General features: G+C 40.7%; 1 protein-coding gene across 1 annotated transcript; it reads right to left on the bottom strand.

Moving 5' to 3' along the window:
* Positions 1-551: 551 nt before the first annotated feature.
* LOC110496591 (butyrophilin subfamily 3 member A2) lies at positions 552-19734 on the bottom strand. Its single transcript, XM_021572572.2, has 13 exons — positions 19408-19734; positions 5758-6123; positions 5250-5531; positions 4705-4824; positions 3155-3187; positions 2991-3011; positions 2871-2903; positions 2626-2658; positions 2509-2529; positions 2283-2317; positions 1917-1934; positions 1515-1538; positions 552-1346 (listed from the first exon to the last, which is right to left on the bottom strand). Exons 1-13 carry the CDS (start codon positions 19466-19468, stop codon positions 1242-1244), a joined length of 1152 nt encoding a protein of 383 aa, XP_021428247.2. The 5' UTR covers positions 19469-19734; the 3' UTR covers positions 552-1241.
* Between the last annotated feature and the right edge of the window lie 281 nt (positions 19735-20015).

Raw genomic sequence — 20015 nt, 5'->3', positions numbered from 1 at the left:
CTCCACAGAGGAACTCTGGAGCTCTGTCAGAGTAACCATCAGGTTCTCAGTCACCTCCCTTACCAAGACCCTTCTCCCCCAATTGCTCAGTCTGGCCGGGCAGCCAACTCTAGGAAGAGTCTGTGGTTCCAAACTTCTTCCATTTAAGAATGAAGGAGGCCACTGTGTCCTTGGGGACCTTCAATGCTGCAGAAATGTTTTGGTACCCTTCCTCAGATCTGTGCCTTGACAAAGTCCTGTCTTGGAGCTCTATGGACAATTCCTTCAACATCATGGCTTAGTTTTTGCTCTGACATGCACTGTCAACTGTGGGACCTTATATAGACAGGTGTGTGCCTTTACAAATCATGTCCAATCAATTGAATTTACCACAGGTGGACTCGAATCAAGTTGTAGAAACATCTCAAGGATGATCAATGGAAACAGGATGCACTGGCTCAATTATCGAGGCTCATAGCAAAGGGTCTGAATACTTCTGTAAATAAGATATTTCTGTTTTAGGTATTTTATATTTGCAAAAATGTCTAAAAACCTATTTTCACTTTGTCATTCTGGGGTATTGTGTGTAGATTGATGAGGACTTGTTTTATTAATTGAATCCACTTTAGAATAAGGCTGTAATGTAACAAAATGTGGAAAAGTTGAGGGGTCTGAATACTTTCCGAATGTACTGTAGATGCTGACATCCCTTAAGGTTCCTGACCAACAGAACCCAAAAGAACCCATGAACATAAAGAGGCAATACAGGTAGAATAAAACAATCAAAAACACAGGCCAAGCGATGTGAAATAATGCAACATAAAAACAGGAATTCACCCACAACCTTCTAGCAAGACAATTATTTTGCAACCATTCAGAAAGCAAAGAACCCAATGAAGAGCCTTCTCCAAAGAAAGGCTTCCTCGAGGCTACATAGTGTGACATAACATTAGTGTGACATAGAAAGTGTGAAATAGTACCATTGCTCCAATAAAAAAAAAAAAAAAGGTATTTGTTTCATTAGTCCAATGTTGATACAGCCCCAAAAATGTTTGCAAGTCAGTAGTCAGGTTTTCAAGATATAGCACTTTCAAGAAGCAAAGTGCAGCATATGATCATGGAGACATCATCTTGAAAGTCCTATGTATTGAAAACGTGATTGCTGACATGCAAAACATTCAGCAACAGTGGATTAAATAAAAAAAAGTTTAAAAAAAGATACGTTTGAGTGGACTATTCCTTTAACCCAACTAGCGACCTCGTCAAGCGGTTCTGATCGTTTGGTGTAACGGGTTCGTCTCTTCATCCTCTTTGACATCTGCCTTCTCAGTCATTGAATGTGCCATTGTATTTCTTCTAAGTGGTTTCTGAAAAAGTCACACATACCGGTGCTGACAAATACAAACGTTTTCCTGTGACAGACTTTGACAATCTTTTTGAGATTGTCTAATACTAATTTCCACCCACACATGCATACCCGCACACGCACACAAACAACAGGCTTTTAAAAGCCCAGTCATACACATGATACTTACGTTTGACAGTGACATTGATAACGTCTGTAGAAGTAAGAAAATCAATGCATGTCATACATGTTGAGATATTCATTAAACTGACCTGGTGTTTGTTACAGTCAAATTATTAGTACAAATGTCTTGACTTTAAGTCAAGTAAGTGCAAGTAAAAAATATATTAAACATTTTCCCATAGTTATTGCTTCTGTGAGTTGCCTGCCTGTTGGCAGTGGTGAACTGTGATATTCTCCCATGGAACAGTGAACACAACTATGAAAGATGTTCGGCTACAATGAAGAAAGTGATGTCTGTTAAGAGTCCAAAATCAACAGGGTTCTCTAAGAACAAATCAATCTCTCCATGTAATTCAATCACAATAAAGCCAGACTTTGACAGTGTTTTAAGACCAAGCCAACAACTTACCCTTGAGAATGAAAATCTCTGGAAAAGTGAGAGAATAAAGGAATTAAGAAATTAGGTTCGATGGATTGTAGTATTTTGTTAGTGTAGTTACGGTCAGACTGCCATTACGGCTGATATTCAAGATATACCACGGCCTTGAGTCCCTTATAGTACTGTTTTCACCACGTTTTTATAATAAGGACAATTCACTAGAATTCACCCGTCATCAGAGACGATATTTGTAATTTAAGTTTATATCCTGAATTCTACTGAATTTATTTTGTAAATTTATACTGTAATAATCTATATAGATTTTTAAAAACTGAATGTGGATGTCTACACACACACACACACACACACACACACACACACACACACACTACTTACATGGCATCCGTTATCAACCGAAGAGACAAGTGCAGCTGAAGATGGGAAAACACAATTTAAAGAAACAATAATAATAAATTATAAATGAATATAAGTAAGAATTTAAATCATTGGCTTTTGTTCTCTATGGTATTGACAAACCCTTATTGAACTAGTTAACATTTTCACCCTACCTGGAGAGTATAACTCACGCATAGCACACATACGGTACATACACACGACTTACCCCTCTCTTGTTTGAGTTTAGCTGTAGGTAAGTAACACGGAACAATTAAAGTGAGAAGGCCGAGATAATCACTAGAGACGAATACGCCACACACACACATACACACACACCACTTACCTAGCTGTTCAGTGAGCTCTTGTTCGCGTGTACCTACAGAGAATAATAAAACCCAAACAAATCATGAGCTCTGTAACCCAAACGATGCACACACACCTCTTTTGTAACTGTCCGTAGATGAACAGTAAAACTAAGTATTAAAGTGAGAACACATGGATAAATCATCACAGACACACAGAAAGACAGGCATATAGACAGACAAACACACAGAGACAGACAAACTAGTTATTTTCCACAGCACTTACCCAGCTCGTCAGTGAGCTCTTTTATACGTTGATCTGCATAGTATAAGAAAACACAAATTAAAATAATTATTCAAATCATGAGTTCACACACGTGTACGCACGAGCACACACACAACTTACCAGATTTTATTCTGGAACTGTCTGTAGATGAACAGTAAAACAAAGTATTAAAGTGAGAACACATTGATAATCACACACACACACACACACACACACACACACACACGACAGAGAGACAAACAGGCCGGCACACACACACATACGTTATTTTCCATACCACTTACCCAACTCATCAGTGAGTTCTTTTATCTGTTGATCTGCAACGTTTAAGAAAACAAATTAATATAATTATTATATTATATAATTATGAGCTCTCGCACACACACTTTTCCCTCTCGTCTGGCGTTATCCAGTGATTTACAATAAGACTAAGGCCAGGATCCAAACCAAGTAAACCCTTGAATGACCCTTGAACGAGAGACAGAGAGAGACAGATCTGTAAGATTCTCCTACATGTCCAGAGGAAAACTACAAACAATGCATGCAGGGCAGAGTTAGGCCAATATCCACTAATAATAAAAACTAAAAAAAATAGCAATTACATTTAGGAAACATCTAAAATACAGTGACATTACTAAGCCCTGTCATGTCATTACCAAGCCCTGCAATAGCAAAAGCTGAGTTCACAAACCTGTTCTACTAACACACTGAAGCCTCAGGACCAGAACATCCAATCAATCAGAATAAAACAACTTACAACACAGTCAAAACAAAACTACATTACTTATTGGGAAACACAAGCACAAAGCAAAATGCAGTGCTATCTGGCCCTAAATCGACAGTACACAGTGGCAAACTATTTGACCATGGTTACTGATCAAAACCTTGAAAAGTACAGGCTCAGTGAGCACAGCCTTGCCATTGAGAAGGGTAGACACAGGAAAACCTGGCTCCCTGTAGAGGAAAGGCTGTGCAACCACTGCACAGCAGCAGAACCCAGAGCTGCATTTCCTGACAAAATGTAAAAAATATAAAACACTTAAGAGTTTAATTTCCCCAAATCTGATGAGAGTAGGCTACCCATCCTGTTGGGGGAGGATGCAGAGAGCTGTGGGTTGGCAGGTGTCTGACACATGTCATTGTTATTGTTCAATGTATGGTTATTTTGACCCTTGATTATTGTTGTTACTGTTGTCCAGTTGACAATATTGATTATGTTAATATTGTAAATCTCCAAAGTAAGCTTTGGCAATATGTACATTGTTACATCATGCCAATAAACAATTTGAATTGAGAGAAAGTGAGAGAGACAGACAGAAGGAGAGCACGAGAGAGGGGGGGAGAGAGAGAAACAGACAGAAGGAGAGCGAGAGAGAGTGGGAAGAGAGAGAGAGGACAGGGAAAGAGGGAGATACAGACAGAGAGACAGAGACAGGCCTGTTGCCATAAGAAAAGAGCAACCAGTGGAGCACAAACATTGTAAATACTACCAATATTTATGTTTATTTATCTTCCCTCACTATTTGTACTACAACTATTTGCACATTGCTAAAACAATATACATAGCTGATAATATAACACTTGAAATGTCTATTTTTTTCAGTGCAATGTTTCCTGTGAATTTCTAATAGTTTTTTGCTGATGGTAAATTGGTTTCTTCTCACTTTTGTGTATTGTTTATTTTACTTGCTTTGGCAATGTAAACATATGTTTCCCATGCCAATAAAGACCACTGAACTGAATTGAGTGAGTGAAAATGTCCTATATTTCTCTCTGTGGTGATTGATGTTAAAAATGCCCCCCTGAAGGTTAGGTTATACCAACCATAACTTACCTATCTTTTTTCTCAGTTTCTGGTATTTTATCCACATGAAACCAACCACAAGTCCACAAACACATACTATCAAAACAGGAACAGCAATCCACACCCAGGGAACTGTGGGAAACATCTCATCTGAAACACAGATGTCATATTAAACCATCATATCACATTACAGAGTGCAGCTCCAAAGAGAAGTGTGTTATTTCCTGACATGTGTGGGATTTGATTCAATTCAAGTTTCCAGCTTGATGGTAAATGTTCACAAATAAAAAAGGCACAATTTAAATAGTAGTGCTTTCACGGTGGTAACCACCATACAAATATCAGAGGCTTGTAGTTTTGTTCTCAAATCCTTCATGCCTATGAAACAGAGTGGATTATATTCTGCCCTAAGCAGGGCGCTAACACAATCTTCTGCGCAACAACGCAAAGGCAACTATCTTAGCCAATAGAGTATTCTGTCACTCTGTGAGCGACAGCTGCCTTTAGACACCTTAGGGAAGGTGTGATGTCACTAATGTACTGTGTTTTTATTTTTCTCAATAGAAGAAGCTCACCTGGAACATTGTACTCTGTCTCCCTCGTAAAATTAAACTTTTGAAGCTGAACTCTACAGGTGAACGTGTTGGTGACATTCTTGTTCACGGTGACATGGCGTCTCACAATGTAGAGGCCCTCTGTGTCCCTGTGTGTCTCAGCGGATCCAGCAGGGAGGACCTGTCTCTCACTGTCCAGCCAGTTCATCTCGGGTTTGGGGTACCAGCTTTTAGCCTCACACTTCAGGACCACCCCACTGCCTTTGGTTCCATTGATGGAGATCACTGGGTTGGACACAGCAACTAAACAGACAAGGTAAAACAATGATCAGAGATATGTACTCAATACATGTGCTTATGATACTGTAATAAAAGTACACATGTAACAGAGTTGAATTGGTAAATCTCACTCCTCCCCTTGAAATACCACCACGCACGCATTGAACTGTTAGCTTTTCGGTGACGCAGCTGACTAAGAAGTCAAGAGGGCGGTCTTGTGTGTTTAAGAGACAGAAGATCCATGACTCACCAACAATGAGTTGAATGACGGTTTCATGAACTAGACTGTTCGGTTCCGGAACTAGAATGTAACACATGTAGTTGCCTTCATCAGAGAGTTTCACTCGGGACAGTTTTAAGGAGACGTTGCCATTCTTCAGTTCTTTAAGCAGGGACGTCCTTCCCCTGTAGGATTCATCTTGATCCACATTGGAGTCACGAGCGTCACGGTAAAAATGGACAACCTTGTCTTTCCCAGTTGGGTCTTTCAGGTTGGATCTCGACCATTTCACTATCAAGCCAGCACTCTTGGTGAAATTCAACAGGGAACATGGTAGAATGACATCATCATCAGCAACAGCAACAACGGGATCAGGCGAAACAACATGAGATGTCTCTGAAAAGATTAAGAACAAATCACATCATATGATACTTTAAAATTCACATATTTACAGTCACCCTGTCAAGTAGGCCTGCCTTTAACTGTGATTGTTATCTATAAGTAAATAATTGGGTAAAAACTCAATTAAATAATGATTAAACTTAAAATAAACAGCAAACAGCACAGCGTGCAAAAACAATATGTGAAGTAAAATATATTCTAAGATATAAACCATGCTTCTAAAACCTGTAGCCTACAGCAGGCCCTACACACATTTCATTATATTGATTTAGCTCGAAAAGCCGCTGCTTGTCGCCGTTTCATCCCTGTGCTACTGGCAGAATACTAGCCATAAACTTAGGCTCTACAGTGCACTCGGAAAGTATTCAAACACCTTCACTTTTTCCAAATTTTGTTACATTACAGCCTTATTCTAAAATTAATTAAATACATTTTTTCCTCATCAATACCCAATAATGAGTTTCTCCAATTCTTGCTTGCAAATCCTCTCTCAAGTTCTGTCAGGTTGGATGAGGAGTGTTGCTGCACAGCTATTTTCAAGTCTCTCCAGAGATGTTCGATCGGGTTCAAGTCCGGGCTCTGGCCGGGCCACTCAAGGACATTCAGAGACTTGTCCCGAAGCCACTACTGCGTTGTCTTGGCTGTGTGCTTAGGGTCATTGTCCTGTTGAAAGGCAAATCTTCACCCCAGTCTGAGGTCCTGAGCGCTCAAGCAGGTTTTCATCAAGGAGCTCTGTATACTTTGCTCCATTCATCTTTCACTCGATCCTGACTAGTCTCCCAGTCCACTGAACCGGATTGGCTGAGGACCCGAGTTTTAGGATTACCCCTGGAGAAGGGAACGGACAATGAGACCGGTTTGTGGACTGTGAAATAGTTGGTGACTTTCCCCCTTTTCCCCAGTGTACAAAATACCTAATAAACTCCCCATTTGCATTCTAGTTGTGCTAATGGTGCATGTTGTGTTATTGAACTTGGTGATGTGGAAACCCAACACCCTTGAGCATGCTACAGGCTGTAACGAACTGTGGAAAAAGTCAAGGGGTCTGAATACACTGTATATCACATCATTGTCCCATTATGGCACCTGTAAGAGCACGGGCAGGGCCATTGAGGCCATCTTCATGAGTTGGCAAACATTCTGAAAGGATACATACTGCCACCTGGAGTGTGTCATTTGAACAGGTATACAGGCAAGGTTGGCGATTTACTGCCACCTGCAGTAATAGAATATTTGCTCACAAGTATAATTCATTGGCTGATCCCTCCTGGTGACCTGGATGGAATTATGTGATCCTTCCTTAACCCATAGGAAGTCCCACCCAGTTGACTAGCCTAAATCCTCAATGGAAATACCCAGGCTAAAACTGGCGTTTCGATCTCTATGATACTAGCGACTGTCGTGACCACGGGTTTGTTGGTCAATTCCAGAGGTGGGACCAAGTCATTGTTTTACAAGTCACAAGTAAGTCTCAAGTCTTAGCACTCAAGTCACAAGTCAAGACAGGCAAGTCCGAGTCAAGTCTCAAGTCAAGACCGTCAAGTATCAAGTCAAGTCTCAAGTCTTAAACTTTGACAAGTCATAATGTGCTCTTCACCAAATGTAATACCATTTCATATTTAACAAGAGGTATAGTATATTAAATTTATGCAAATCATGAATGCTTTAAAAATATATATATATTTATTACTTTCCAAATAAACTTTATATTTCCATAGAAATACATGGGTAACCATGAGACAGACACATCAATATGACAACGAAAACAACATATTGTAGTACTCTCTCTCTCACCTAAAACAATCCTGCCATAAAGTTACAATCATTTATTTAAAGGTACATCTAAACAACTGAACTGAGGCCTATAATTTGAACACTTAATGTCTGAGAAAAAATACAGATTCCAAAGATGGGAGATAAAACCTGAACATGGAGACTACGTGTAATGCATAAACAGTTTCACTTTTTCTCTTATCTCAGGGCCCTATGATGCATTGCATTTGCAATGACCAAATTCGATAAAAGTCTGTCAGTCATTTGTGCATGATGAGGCCGCGGTATGATGCCACCATGGCTGAAGACACGCTCCACCGGAGGACTGGAGGCACTGCCAAGACCCTGATGGCCACTCGGGACAGTGAAGGAAGAGCCTTCCTGTTCATTGCCCAGAACAAGAGGGCATTCTGTCCTTTGCATATGTCAAGGTAGTGACTTAGCTGTAGTGCTGGAGTAGTCCCAACAGCTTTCTTCTGCCTCTTACAGTATGCTGCAAACAGCCCTTCTTCTTGTCCAAATCTATGGTCCTCTCGCTCTTCCTCATCAACAAGAGGCACAGCTTGCTCTGTCCCTGTAGCATCATGCAGAATCAGTTCTGGCAAAACATGTAAAAGCATAGCACAAACAAAAGGGTCGGTATTAGATGCAGTGGGTTAAAGTGAAAAAGTATTACTGTTGCAGACAATTGGATTAAATTATGAGAAAAAGTTACATTAAGTTTAATAATAGTTACCTTTCACTCTTTGTGCCACCTCCTCCTTGACCAGCACATGGTGCTCCACCCACATCAGAGAAAAAGCCAGATCCAAGGTAGCTGCTTAGAGGTAGACTGGATCTGAAAAGGGGGCAGTGATTCCATCTTGTGTCCTGGCCATTTTCACATTGATGAAGATTCCAATAATTATTTTGTTCAGGGATGCCTGGAGACTTCTGACCAGGCCGCTCAGGAAATGGACTTGAGGCTTCCACTGTTCCAGGTGGTGATTCAGGGACAGGACCGAGAGAACAACATAACTGATTGTGACTATCTTCTCCACCTGTGTCATACATACAGTGTGGAGAACAAGTATTTGATAACCTGCAAAAATCGGCAGTGTTTCCTACTTACAAAGCATGTAGAGGTCTGTAATTTTTATCATAGGCACACTTCAACGGTGAGAGACAGAATCTAAAACAAAAATCCAGAAAATCACATTGTATGATTTTTAAGTAATTAATTTGCATTTTATTGCATGACATAAGTATTTGATACATCAGAAAAGCAGAACTTAATATTTGGTACAGAAACCTTTGTTTGCAATTACAGAGATAATACATTTCCTGTCTTTCTTGACCAGGTTTGCACACACTGCAGCAGGGATTTTGGCCCACTACTCCATACAGACCTTCTCCAGGTCTTTCAGGTTTCGGGGCTGTCGCTGGGCAATACGGACTTTCAGCTCCCTCCAAATATTTTCTATTGGGTTCAGGTCTGGAGACTGGCTAGGCCACTCCAGGACCTTGAGATGCTTCTTATGGAGCCACTCCTTAGTTGCCCTGGCTGTGTGTTTCGGGTCGTTGTCATGCTGGAAGACCCAGCCGCGACCCATCTTCAATGCTCTTACTGCGGGAAGGAGGTTGTTGGCCAAGATCTCGCGATACATGGCCCCATCCATCCTCCCCTCAATACGGTGCAGTCGTCCTGTCGCCTTTGCAGAAAAGCATCCCCAAAGAATGATGTTTCCACCTCCATGCTTCACGGTTGGGATGGTGTTCTTGGGGTTGTACTCATCCTTCTTCTTCCTCCAAACACGGCGAGTGGGGTTCAGACCAAAAAGCTCTATTTTTGTCTCATCAGACCACATGACCTTCTCCCATTCCTCCTCTGGATCATCCAGATGGTCATTGGCAAACTTCAGACGGGCCTGGACATGCGCTGGCTTGAGCAGGGGGACCTTGCGTGCGCTGCAGGATTTTAATCCATGACGGCGTAGTGTGTTTACTAATGGTTTTCTTTGAGACTGTGGTCCCAGCTCTCTTCAGGTCATTGACCAGCTCTCTTCAGGTCATTGACCAGGTCCTGCCATGTAGTTCTGGGCTGATCCCTCACCTTCCTCATGATCATTGATGCCCCACGAGGTGAGATCTTGCATGGAGCCCCAGACCGAGGGTGATTGACCTTCATCTTGAACTTCTTCCATTTTCTAATAAGTGTGCCAACAGTTGTTGCCTTCTCACCAAGCTGCTTGCCTATTGTCCTGTAGCCCATCCCAGCCTTGTGCAGGTCTACAATTGTATCCCTGATGCCCTTACACAGCTCTCTGGTCTTGGCCATTGTGGAGAGGTTGGAGTCTGGTTGATTGAGTGTGTGGACAGGTGTATTTTATACAGGTAACAAGTTCAAACAGGTGCAGTTAATACAGGTAATGAGTGGAGAACAGGAGGGCTTCTTAAAGAAAAACTAACAGGTCTGTGAGAGACGGAATTCTTACTGGTTGGTAGGTGATCAAATACTTATGTCATGCAATAAAATGCAAATTAATTACTTAAAAATCATACAATGTGATTTTCTGGATTTTTGTTTTAGATTCCGCCTCTCACAGTTGAAGTGTACGTATGATAAAAATTACAGACCTCTACATGCTTTGTAAGTAGGAAAACCTGCAAAATCGGCAGTGTATCAAATACTTGTTCACCCCACTGTATCTGTTGCTCCAAATGGCTTCAGGATGTCCACCAACTCCTGTGGTTCACTTGTGACACTTTTGTTCATCTGGTATTGTTCAAATCTGTAAGCATCTAAAAAAGATATTGAGTGGGGCAGTAGCACAATGTTGCCTGGTCTCAACCTTGGGTGCAATGATCACATTCCCGCACTGGCTGACTGTGTGGAGGCTCATTGATTTAACGTTATGTTAGCCTACATGCTATACTAGCAAAGTTATATATAGCTGTTGGCTATATTAGCCACGACTTACCGTTCTTTGTGCAGCTTCAAATGTCGAAATAAAGTTGAAAGTTGTTGCGCCTCTGTTTATTTTTTTATTTTTTTATTTCACCTTTATTTAACCAGGTAGGCTAGTTGAGAACAAGTTCTCATTTGCAACTGCGACCTGGCCAAGATAAAGCATAGCAGTGTGAACAGACAACACAGAGTAACACATGGAGTAAACAATTAACAAGTCAATAACACAGTAGGAAAAAAAAGGGGAGTCTATATACATTGTGTGCAAAAGGCATGAGGAGGTAGGCGAATAATTACAATTTTGCAGATTTACACTGGAGTGATAAATGATCAGATGGTCATGTACAGGTAGAGATATTGGTGTGCAAAAGAGCAGAAAAGTAAATAAATAAAAACAGTATGGGGATGAGGTAGGTAAAAATGGGTGGGCTATTTACCGATAGACTATGTACAGCTGCAGCGATTGGTTAGCTGCTCAGATAGCAGATGTTTGAAGTTGGTGAGGGAGATAAAAGTCTCCAACTTCAGCGATTTTTGCAATTCGTAATTTTCTTTCCACACGTTTTGCAAGTTGCAATATGTTTTTTGTTGACTACAGCATAGTCTGTATATACAAAAATTATATTTTTGTGTATAATCTGTCCAATTGCTCCATCTGAATTCACCCGCCGATGTTCCTCTGCACTGCCACGCGCAACTTTTTCTCCGCTGGCACCATTTGATTGGCTGCTGTCCGATTCAAACTTTAATCCGTTAAGTGAAGGGTTGAAGCGCTGCACACTTTTTAAAAATAACATAATTTTTAATATTTGGGCTTGGGGAGGGTACCAAGTCAGGTCGAGTCATAAGGCTCAAGTCCAAGTCAAGTCACGAGTCAGTGGTGTTAAAGTTCAAGTCGAGTTGCAAGTCATCATATTTGTGACTAGAATCTGACTCGAGTCCAAGTCATGTGACTCGAGTCCACACCTATGGTAAATTCACTCTGGCTATCTGCTCCGATTTCAAAGCACTCTCATCTGCGTGTGCCAGAACGCAGAAAAACTGATTCATTTATAAACGCGCAACACCTGTTGAATATGACCAGTGTCAGTGAGTGTTGGCAAAAAAAACGTAATTAAATTGTTGCCAGCAGCACAGTTAGTCACCAACGCTCTTAATAACGTAAAACAGCCTAACCAGCTCTGCTGGGGCGAGTAAAATGGTCAGAGTGATGTGTTCTCTCATTTGTGTCTTTAGCCAGTTAGCTTGAGTGCTTGACTGCCGTTGTGAGGTCTGTACGCTGGAATCAACCCTACTCCTCGGCCATTGTCCAGTGTGCACTCTGAATTTATGAACGGACAAAGTCTGACAACGCTCAGTATTAATGAACGCCCAGAGCGCACTCTGGCACTCCAGAGGGAATTTATGAACACACCCTACATTGATTAAGCAACTACACCAAAGAGTGTCTATTATATTGACAATATAGTCGAGTCAAACAGTACAGTATGAAGGTAGATCACGCTTGTAGGCGATGTCATGTTGACGTTGGCTAGCTAAGCTCATGCGCAGAAACACATCATTGGGTCTAATGGTAGTCTCATGCGCAGGCCGTCAACTCAAAGGCACTCCTTCGTGGACGGCTTGTACATAAAGCATCCTCCAGTCAGGCTACAAAGGCATCATTTCCCTCCTCAACTAGCTTTAATGGCGAGAAGGCGAAAAAACAAACAGAAAATATGCATACTTTCTTTACCAAACACAATTTTCCCACCACCATTTTCATACAATTTAGAATGTTGCACACACTTGTAGTCCAGCATATGTGAAATAATTGTTCTATTTTATGATACAAGTATCAAAATTGGTACACCAATACTAGATACCTTAAGGAACATTAAGATTGGAGGCAGTCTGGGAAGCAGGGATGCCAGGTCTAACAAAAATTTCCAGACCAATGACTGCAGAAAACCCACCTCAGAAAACCCGCCCACCACGCCTGAAAACTAGCCCCCCCAAAAAATATTGCAGCAAGAGAGGCGTTCCCACATTTATCCAATAAACCCTTTCTTCCATAACGTTATCGAGCACACAATGCTATTTTCTGGCAATTGTGACGTTATTATTTGCTAATGTTAAGACTACAAACTGTTATAAATGGCCCATTTGCGAGATTGAATTGTTATTTCAATAGGCATAGGCTAGTGACTAAAATCTGGGTTTATAATTGCAATTAAACTTTGCCATGATTCGCTGAGTAAGCTGCAGGTAGCCTATAGCCCCTGATAGGCCAACGTCTCATTTCTGGGAAAAGTCCACAATGAAAATGACATTAAATGTTAATAACGCTACATTTGTGATAGAGCTGTGACCATGATCACAATTGATATCTTCCAATTTAATTAACTAAACATAGCCATTTATAATTACATAATAACACAGGGCTACAACCCCAGTGATGGAGCTCAACGCCAGTGATGTACCGGGCCGTACGCACTACCCTCTGTAGTGCCTTGCGGTCGGATGACAAGAAGTTGCCATACCAAGCGGTGATGCAGACAGTCAAGATGTACTCAGTGGTGCAGCTGTAGGACTTTGAGGATCTGAGGGACATTGCCAAATCTTTTCAGCCTCCTGAGACGAGTATGCGTCCTGGTAATCAAATCAAATTTTATTTGTCACATGTGCCGAATACAACAGGTGAAGATCCTTACATTGAAATGCTTACTTACAAGCCCTTAACCAACAATGCAGTTTAAATCCGTATGGCCCTGCAGCCTTGTGAATCTTAACCTGTTTAAAGGTCTTACTCACATCAGTTAAGGAGCATGTGATCACACAGTCTCCCAGAACAGCTGGTGCTCTCATGCATGGTTCAGTGTTGCTTGCCTCGAAGTGAGCATAGAAGGCATTTAGCTCGTCTGGTAGGCTCGAGTCACTGGGCAGCTCACGACTTATGGAAGAATTTAGCTGCTGAAACTCATCTGGAAATGCAAATGGACAAATAATATCATGTTTGCAATTTATTTTCCTAAATGGGTTGGAAAGCTGCCACGGTCATCATAGAGGAGACACTCTAGACCCAAACTGCTACAGACCTATATCTATCCTACCCTGCCTTTCTAAGATCTTCGAAAGCCAAGTTAACAAACAGATCACCGACCATTTCGAATCCCACCGTACCTTCTCCGTTATGCAATCTGGTTTCCGAGCTGATCACGTGTGCACCTCAGCCACGCTCAAGGTCCTAAACGACATCATAACCACCTTCGATAAGAGACAATACTGTGCAGCTGTATTCGTCGACCTGGCCAAAGCTTTCAACTCTGTCAATCACCTTATTCTTATCGGCAGACTCAAATAAATAATGAAACATGTTCAATTTGGTTTAAATACTGCAAAAACAAAGTGTTGGAGAAGAAAGTAAAAGTGCAATATGTGCCATGTAAGAAAGCTAACGTTTAAGTTCCTTGCTCAGAACATGAGAACATATGAAAGCTGGTGGTTCCTTTTAACATGAGTCTTCAATATTCCCAGGTAAGAAGTTTTAGGTTGTAGTTTTTATAGGAATTATAGGAATATTTCTCTCTATACCATTTGTATTTCATTAACCTTTGACTATTGGATGTTCTTATAGGCACTTTACTATTGCCAGTGTAACAGTATAGCTTCCGTCCCTCTCCTCGCTCCAACCCTGGGCTCGAACCAGGAACACAATGACAACAGCCACCCTCGAAGCAGTGTTACCCATGCAGAGCAAGGGGAACAACCACTCCAAGTCTCAGAGCGAGTGACGTTTGAAACGCTATTAGCGCGCACCCCGCTAACCATTTCACATCGGTTACATGAGCCTAATCTCGGGAGTTGTAAAGTCATAAACAGCGCAATGCTTGACGCACAATGAAGAGCTGCTGGCAAAACGCACGAAAGTGCTGGTTGAATGAATGCTTACGAGCCTGCTGGTGCCTACCACCGCTCAGTCAGACTCCTCTATCAAATCATAGACTTAGTTATAACATAATAACACACAGAAATACGAGTCTTAGGTCATCAATATGGTCGAATCCGGAAACTATCATCTCGAAAACAAGACGTTTATTCTTTCAGTGAAATACGGAACCGTTACGTATTTTATCTAAGGGGCGGCATCCATTAGTCTAAATATTACCGTTACATTGCACAACCTTCAATGTTATGTCATAATTACATAAAAATTCTGTCAAATTAGGCAGCCCAAACTGTTGCATATACACTGACTCTGCGTGCAATGAACGCAAGAGAAGTGACACAATTTCATCTGGTTAATATTGCCTGCTAACCTGGATTTATTTTAGCTAAATATGCAGGTTTAAAAATATATACTTCTGTGTATTGATTTTAAGAAAGGCATTGATGTTCATGGTTAGGTACACATTGGAGCAACGATAAGCACCGCATCAATTATATGCAACGCAGGACACGCTAGATAAACTAGTAATCTCATCAACCATGTGTAGTTAACTAGTGATTATGATTGATTGATTGTTTTTTATAAGATAAGTTTAATGCTAGCTAGCAACTTACCTTGGCTTACTGCATTCGCGTAACAGGCAGTCTCCTCGTGGAGTGCAATGAGAGGCAGGTGGTTAGAGCGTTGGACTAGTTAACTGTAAGGTTGCAAGATTGAATCCCCCGAGCTGACAAGGTGAAAATCTGTCGTTCTTTCCCTGATCTGTCGTTCTTTCCCACTGTTTCTAGGCCGTCGTTGAAAATAAGAATGTGTTCTTAACTGACTTGCCTAGTTAAAGAAAGATTAAATAAAGGTGTAAAAATATATATTTTTTTTAATCTGCAAAATCGGTGTCCAAAAAAAAACGATTTCCGACTGTTATGAAAACTTGAAATCGGCCCTAATTAATCGGCCATTCCGATTAATCAGTTGACCTCTAATTGGGTCCCATTCTTATGGTATGACTCGGCCAGGGATCGAACTGTCCGACCTTCAAATCTCAGGGAGGAAATTAACAACAATGCAAGCCATTGGTATTTATTTTATTGAACCTTTATTTAACTAGGCAAGTCAGTTAAGAACAAATTCTTATTTACAATGACGGCCTACCCCAGGCCAAACCCTAACCCGGACGACGCTGGGCCAATTGTGCGCCGCCCTATGGGATGCCCAATCACGGACGGTTGCGATACAGCCTGGAATCGAACCAGGATGTGTAATGACGCCTACAGCCCCAAAACTATATTGCATATTAAGTTGTTCCATATCGAATGTAAAATGACAAGCATGCACAATTAACCATCACTACTTATTTTATTAAGGATATACAGTACCTTACTGTACCCTTGGTGAGCTGTGATAGGACAATGTCTCTACAGGTACCAGTTATTCTTGTTTTTAGAATCACTGGTGTTCAACAACCAGGTTACTATCTACACAAATTGTTCAACTACTGTATGTTTCCTTGATAATGGTTTCCAACATATGACTGGCAAAGCCTCATTGACTAGTGGTAACAAAGTGGCACTGTAATTTTGACTGAACACTTCAAGCATTTCAGGGACAACGGATAAGCCTGCCCTCTTCTTCCTCATCAGTAAAGTTAAAAATATCATTGGTGATGATCAGACAACAGAAAGTCAAAAGAATCAGACTGATTCCAATACATATCATAAATCATATTCCCCCTTACAAAGGCTCTGGTACTGTTCCCTGTAGAATATAATCATGAAATACTTTAAGGTTGACAATATTCACTGGCATGCAAAGAAACGCTTGACTTGCAATAAACAAAATGTCACATACAAGAACTCAGCGGGGGAGGATCATCGGACTACAATATGAATACAACTCCATTTTTCTTCTACTGTGGACACTACCACGCCGTAGTGTAGCCCTTATATTAAGGTAGTTTAATTAAGCTGGACTGGGGTGCACCGGGCTTGGCCCGTGATATGAATGGATGAAAGCGGTGAGGGAGAAGCGCCCTGCTCAAATCTAACACTAATCTGCACCGCCAGGCCATATTGTCAACAAGACAGTATGGTTCATTGGTCAGAAAACATACAAGTATTTTCCATATAGTACATGTTAGAATTGTACTAGTTTTACTTGGGAAGGCAGATACGGTATATATTAGTTTTTATACCAAGAGCAAACACTTTGCATGCGTCTTCACGATATTGACAAACATCACTTTGTTTTGAGCCGACTTCGCTGTGGGCTTTGAACATGGCACCCCGCTCACACCCGGTTGGCAACCTGGTTTTCAAAATGATCACTTTTCACCCAGTGCATGCCCACCCTGGCCAGCTTAATAAAATCCCCTCATTGTAATATCACTGTAACCTTCAGCTACAGGAACAGGCGTAAATAGGTGGTTGAGAGAGCACAGGAGGGCTACATCCCAATTCTTCACCCTTCTCTTATGGTGTGCACTTGCAAACTCCTCATCATGGAAGTATGCAAGTGCACAATTTGGGAGAAGGTAGGAGAATCGGTCATAACTCAGCAACATGACAGTAACTCTGCAACAAGTTCAACGCATTTGAGTACTGCCTATGAGGAGAAGGGGTGCTTCAGACACTGTCTGTGTATGACACAATCACTGCTAGGTAATGACAGGTAATGACTTTCAAAATACAGTAGTTTCCTCTATACTCGCAATCTCTGCCTCCTATCTATCCATGTAGTAGTACCCAATATGGATGTTTACTTGTACATGTCCTACATGTGCTCATTGCTCAGTGAAGATGCCCTCCAGTGTTGTTCGCCTCTACTCTCCTGCAGTCACATATGGAACTCCTAAGCAGACAGATGGCCACAGACATGCTGAGACAGACTGACTGAGAGACACACACAGTGTGAGAGCTGGGCCTAAAAAAATAAACAAAAGCTAAAGCAACATTACACTAACAACGTTACACTATATAGTCTGATAGTTTCAGATGCTTTCAGATAGGTCCTTTGTTTTTGAAGAGTCACATACCATTAGTGATCCCTTCTAGAGTAACTTTAGTGCATCATAGCTTGATAGCCATCTGTGGTAGAAAACAAATAACCATGCTAGCTATTCATCTAATTGTTTCAATGCAAACAAAAAAATCAACTTATTGTACATAAAGTTGTTCTACGATGTCTTGTTGTGACACTAGCCAGTAGTGCCTCTTCATAGCCATCTAGCTATCTAACACACCGCTAGATTGCTACTTATAATTGCAAATTAGCCATATTAGCTACCTACTAGTAGCTCCCTGTGTCCCCTCTAATTTGACACTAACTATTTCTGATATTGCTACTATGCAAGTAACAATTTGGCTATACCGTTTACACCTTCTGTAGAGACCCATCCACTTAGCAAAATATTGATATATAAAATGTGTGGTCGTAATATGATTTTGTGACGTACTACCTATGTCGTTTTGGGGGGTATCTGTACATTACTTTACTATTTATATTTTTGGCCAATTTTACTTTTACTTCACTACATTCCGAACGAAAATAATGTACTTTCTACTCCATACATTTTCCCTGACACCCAAAAGTACTCGTTACATTTTGACAGGAAAATTGTCCAATTCACACACTTATCAAGAGAACATCCCTACTGCATCTGATCTGTCAGACTCACTAAACACAAACGCTTTGTTTTTAAATTATATCCGAGTGTTGGAGTGGTTAATAAAAATAAAAAAAAGAGACAAATTGTGCCACCTGGTTAAATATAAGGAATTTGAAAATATTTATAATTTTACTCAAGTATGACACCACTGGATGTGGCTGGGGGTTAAAGCATTTATTTCACATAATTTAGACAATTATGTCTGGGTAAGCGTCATCTAATATTTTTATCTGGACACTTTCTGTTTACCTGGAACTTTTCCTTATTGTAGGCCACTACCAATTTTTGTCTTGATCTTTACTACACCACTCACTGTTTAGCACATGACCTCATGTGAATCTTTAAAAAGATGAGTGGGTCTGGCTTAAGAGGGTGTGAATGATGCTGAACAGGTGTAGACAAAGGAGAGCTCTCCAGTAGGTACCAAAACATTCAAATGCCCTTTTCTCAAAAGTGAGTTAACAAGTGTATCAACTTTCAAAGCAGAATTACTTGCAATTGTTCCTCAAAATTGTTATGTATGATATACCATTTTGTAGCTCTGAGTCAATACGTTTATCCAATGTAAAAAAATGTTTTTAATTCAAATGTTGCTACATAAGACCAAATCCAGCTGGTGAGTCACATTTTCTCCGCTATTAAAGGTAGTTAGGGAGGAGAATTATGCATTTGCAGATTGAATGGTAAATGCTGTATAAGCCGGTCCATGTAGTACACAAGTGTATTACCCGGAATGCAAATCAATCCTAGATGATAGTCCCGATCTCGCAACCACTATCGCCTGCCTAGGTTAGCGTCGGCCTTCCGACGACATTCATTTTCTGCCGGTTAAATATAATGCCCTTAACAAAAACTAAACAATATTGCAAGTTCAATTTTTCCATCGTTTCCTTGTTGTTGTATTTAGCCAGATAAACACCATACAGTACTTAGGACTCCCAATTATGGTTCGATAAAACCTTAGCCTACCTGTTTCCAGTAGTAGAGAAATCAAAATAATGCCCAGTGAGCCTGACGAATAACTCTTCATATCACTGGAACAGGGAGATGCAAATATCAAGTAGAGGAAAAACTCCGCGTTCAATAAATCTACAGAAGGTCTTTGGGGCTAGGCTTTTTTCATCGGCCCATTCGAAATAAAAAGTATATTTTGCACTTAGATTGAAGTTAAATTAACCATAACATATTGAACATTTGAAGGAATACAGGCGAACATTCCAGAAAACCGTAGAAAAATTTGCCACATCTACTTTCACTTTTGCCTTCTTCTGTGGATTATTTTATTGAGGTTGGCAACCAACTTTTAAATTGCATTACCGCCACCGACTGGAGTGTGGATCAGCGACAGTGAAGCACAAAATTCTACCCCAATATTCTCGTCTCCCTAAGGAAACTAAATATACATAATTTTCTATAATATTGCAAACAATATTGCAAACAAACGTTAGAGGTGCAAGCCACCTCCTAATGTTTTGGAGTGTGTAGTCAATCACAGATTACAGACTAAATTAATAAAGAAACAAACATTAAGATAAACTAAACCCTCCTATCCAATGGCAACCCGTCATCATGCCATG

This window comes from Oncorhynchus mykiss, chromosome 18, assembly GCF_013265735.2.
Source record: "Oncorhynchus mykiss isolate Arlee chromosome 18, USDA_OmykA_1.1, whole genome shotgun sequence".
NCBI classification, from domain to species: domain Eukaryota; kingdom Metazoa; phylum Chordata; class Actinopteri; order Salmoniformes; family Salmonidae; genus Oncorhynchus; species Oncorhynchus mykiss.
This window is presented reverse-complemented; position numbering and strand designations above follow the sequence as displayed.

Bases quoted from the DNA above. Each gene is read 5' to 3' on its own strand.
- LOC110496591 (XM_021572572.2), bottom strand. From the start codon at position 19,468: ATGAAGAGTTATTCGTCAGGCTCACTGGGCATTATTTTGATTTCTCTA. The intron at 5,532-5,757 runs GTGAGTCATGGA...TTGTCTGTTTAG, and splicing joins CGTCATTCAACTCATTGTTG to TTGCTGTGTCCAACCCAGTG. The intron at 3,012-3,154 runs GTAAGTGGTATG...GTTCATCTACAG, and splicing joins AGAACTCACTGATGAGTTGG to ACAGTTCCAGAATAAAATCT.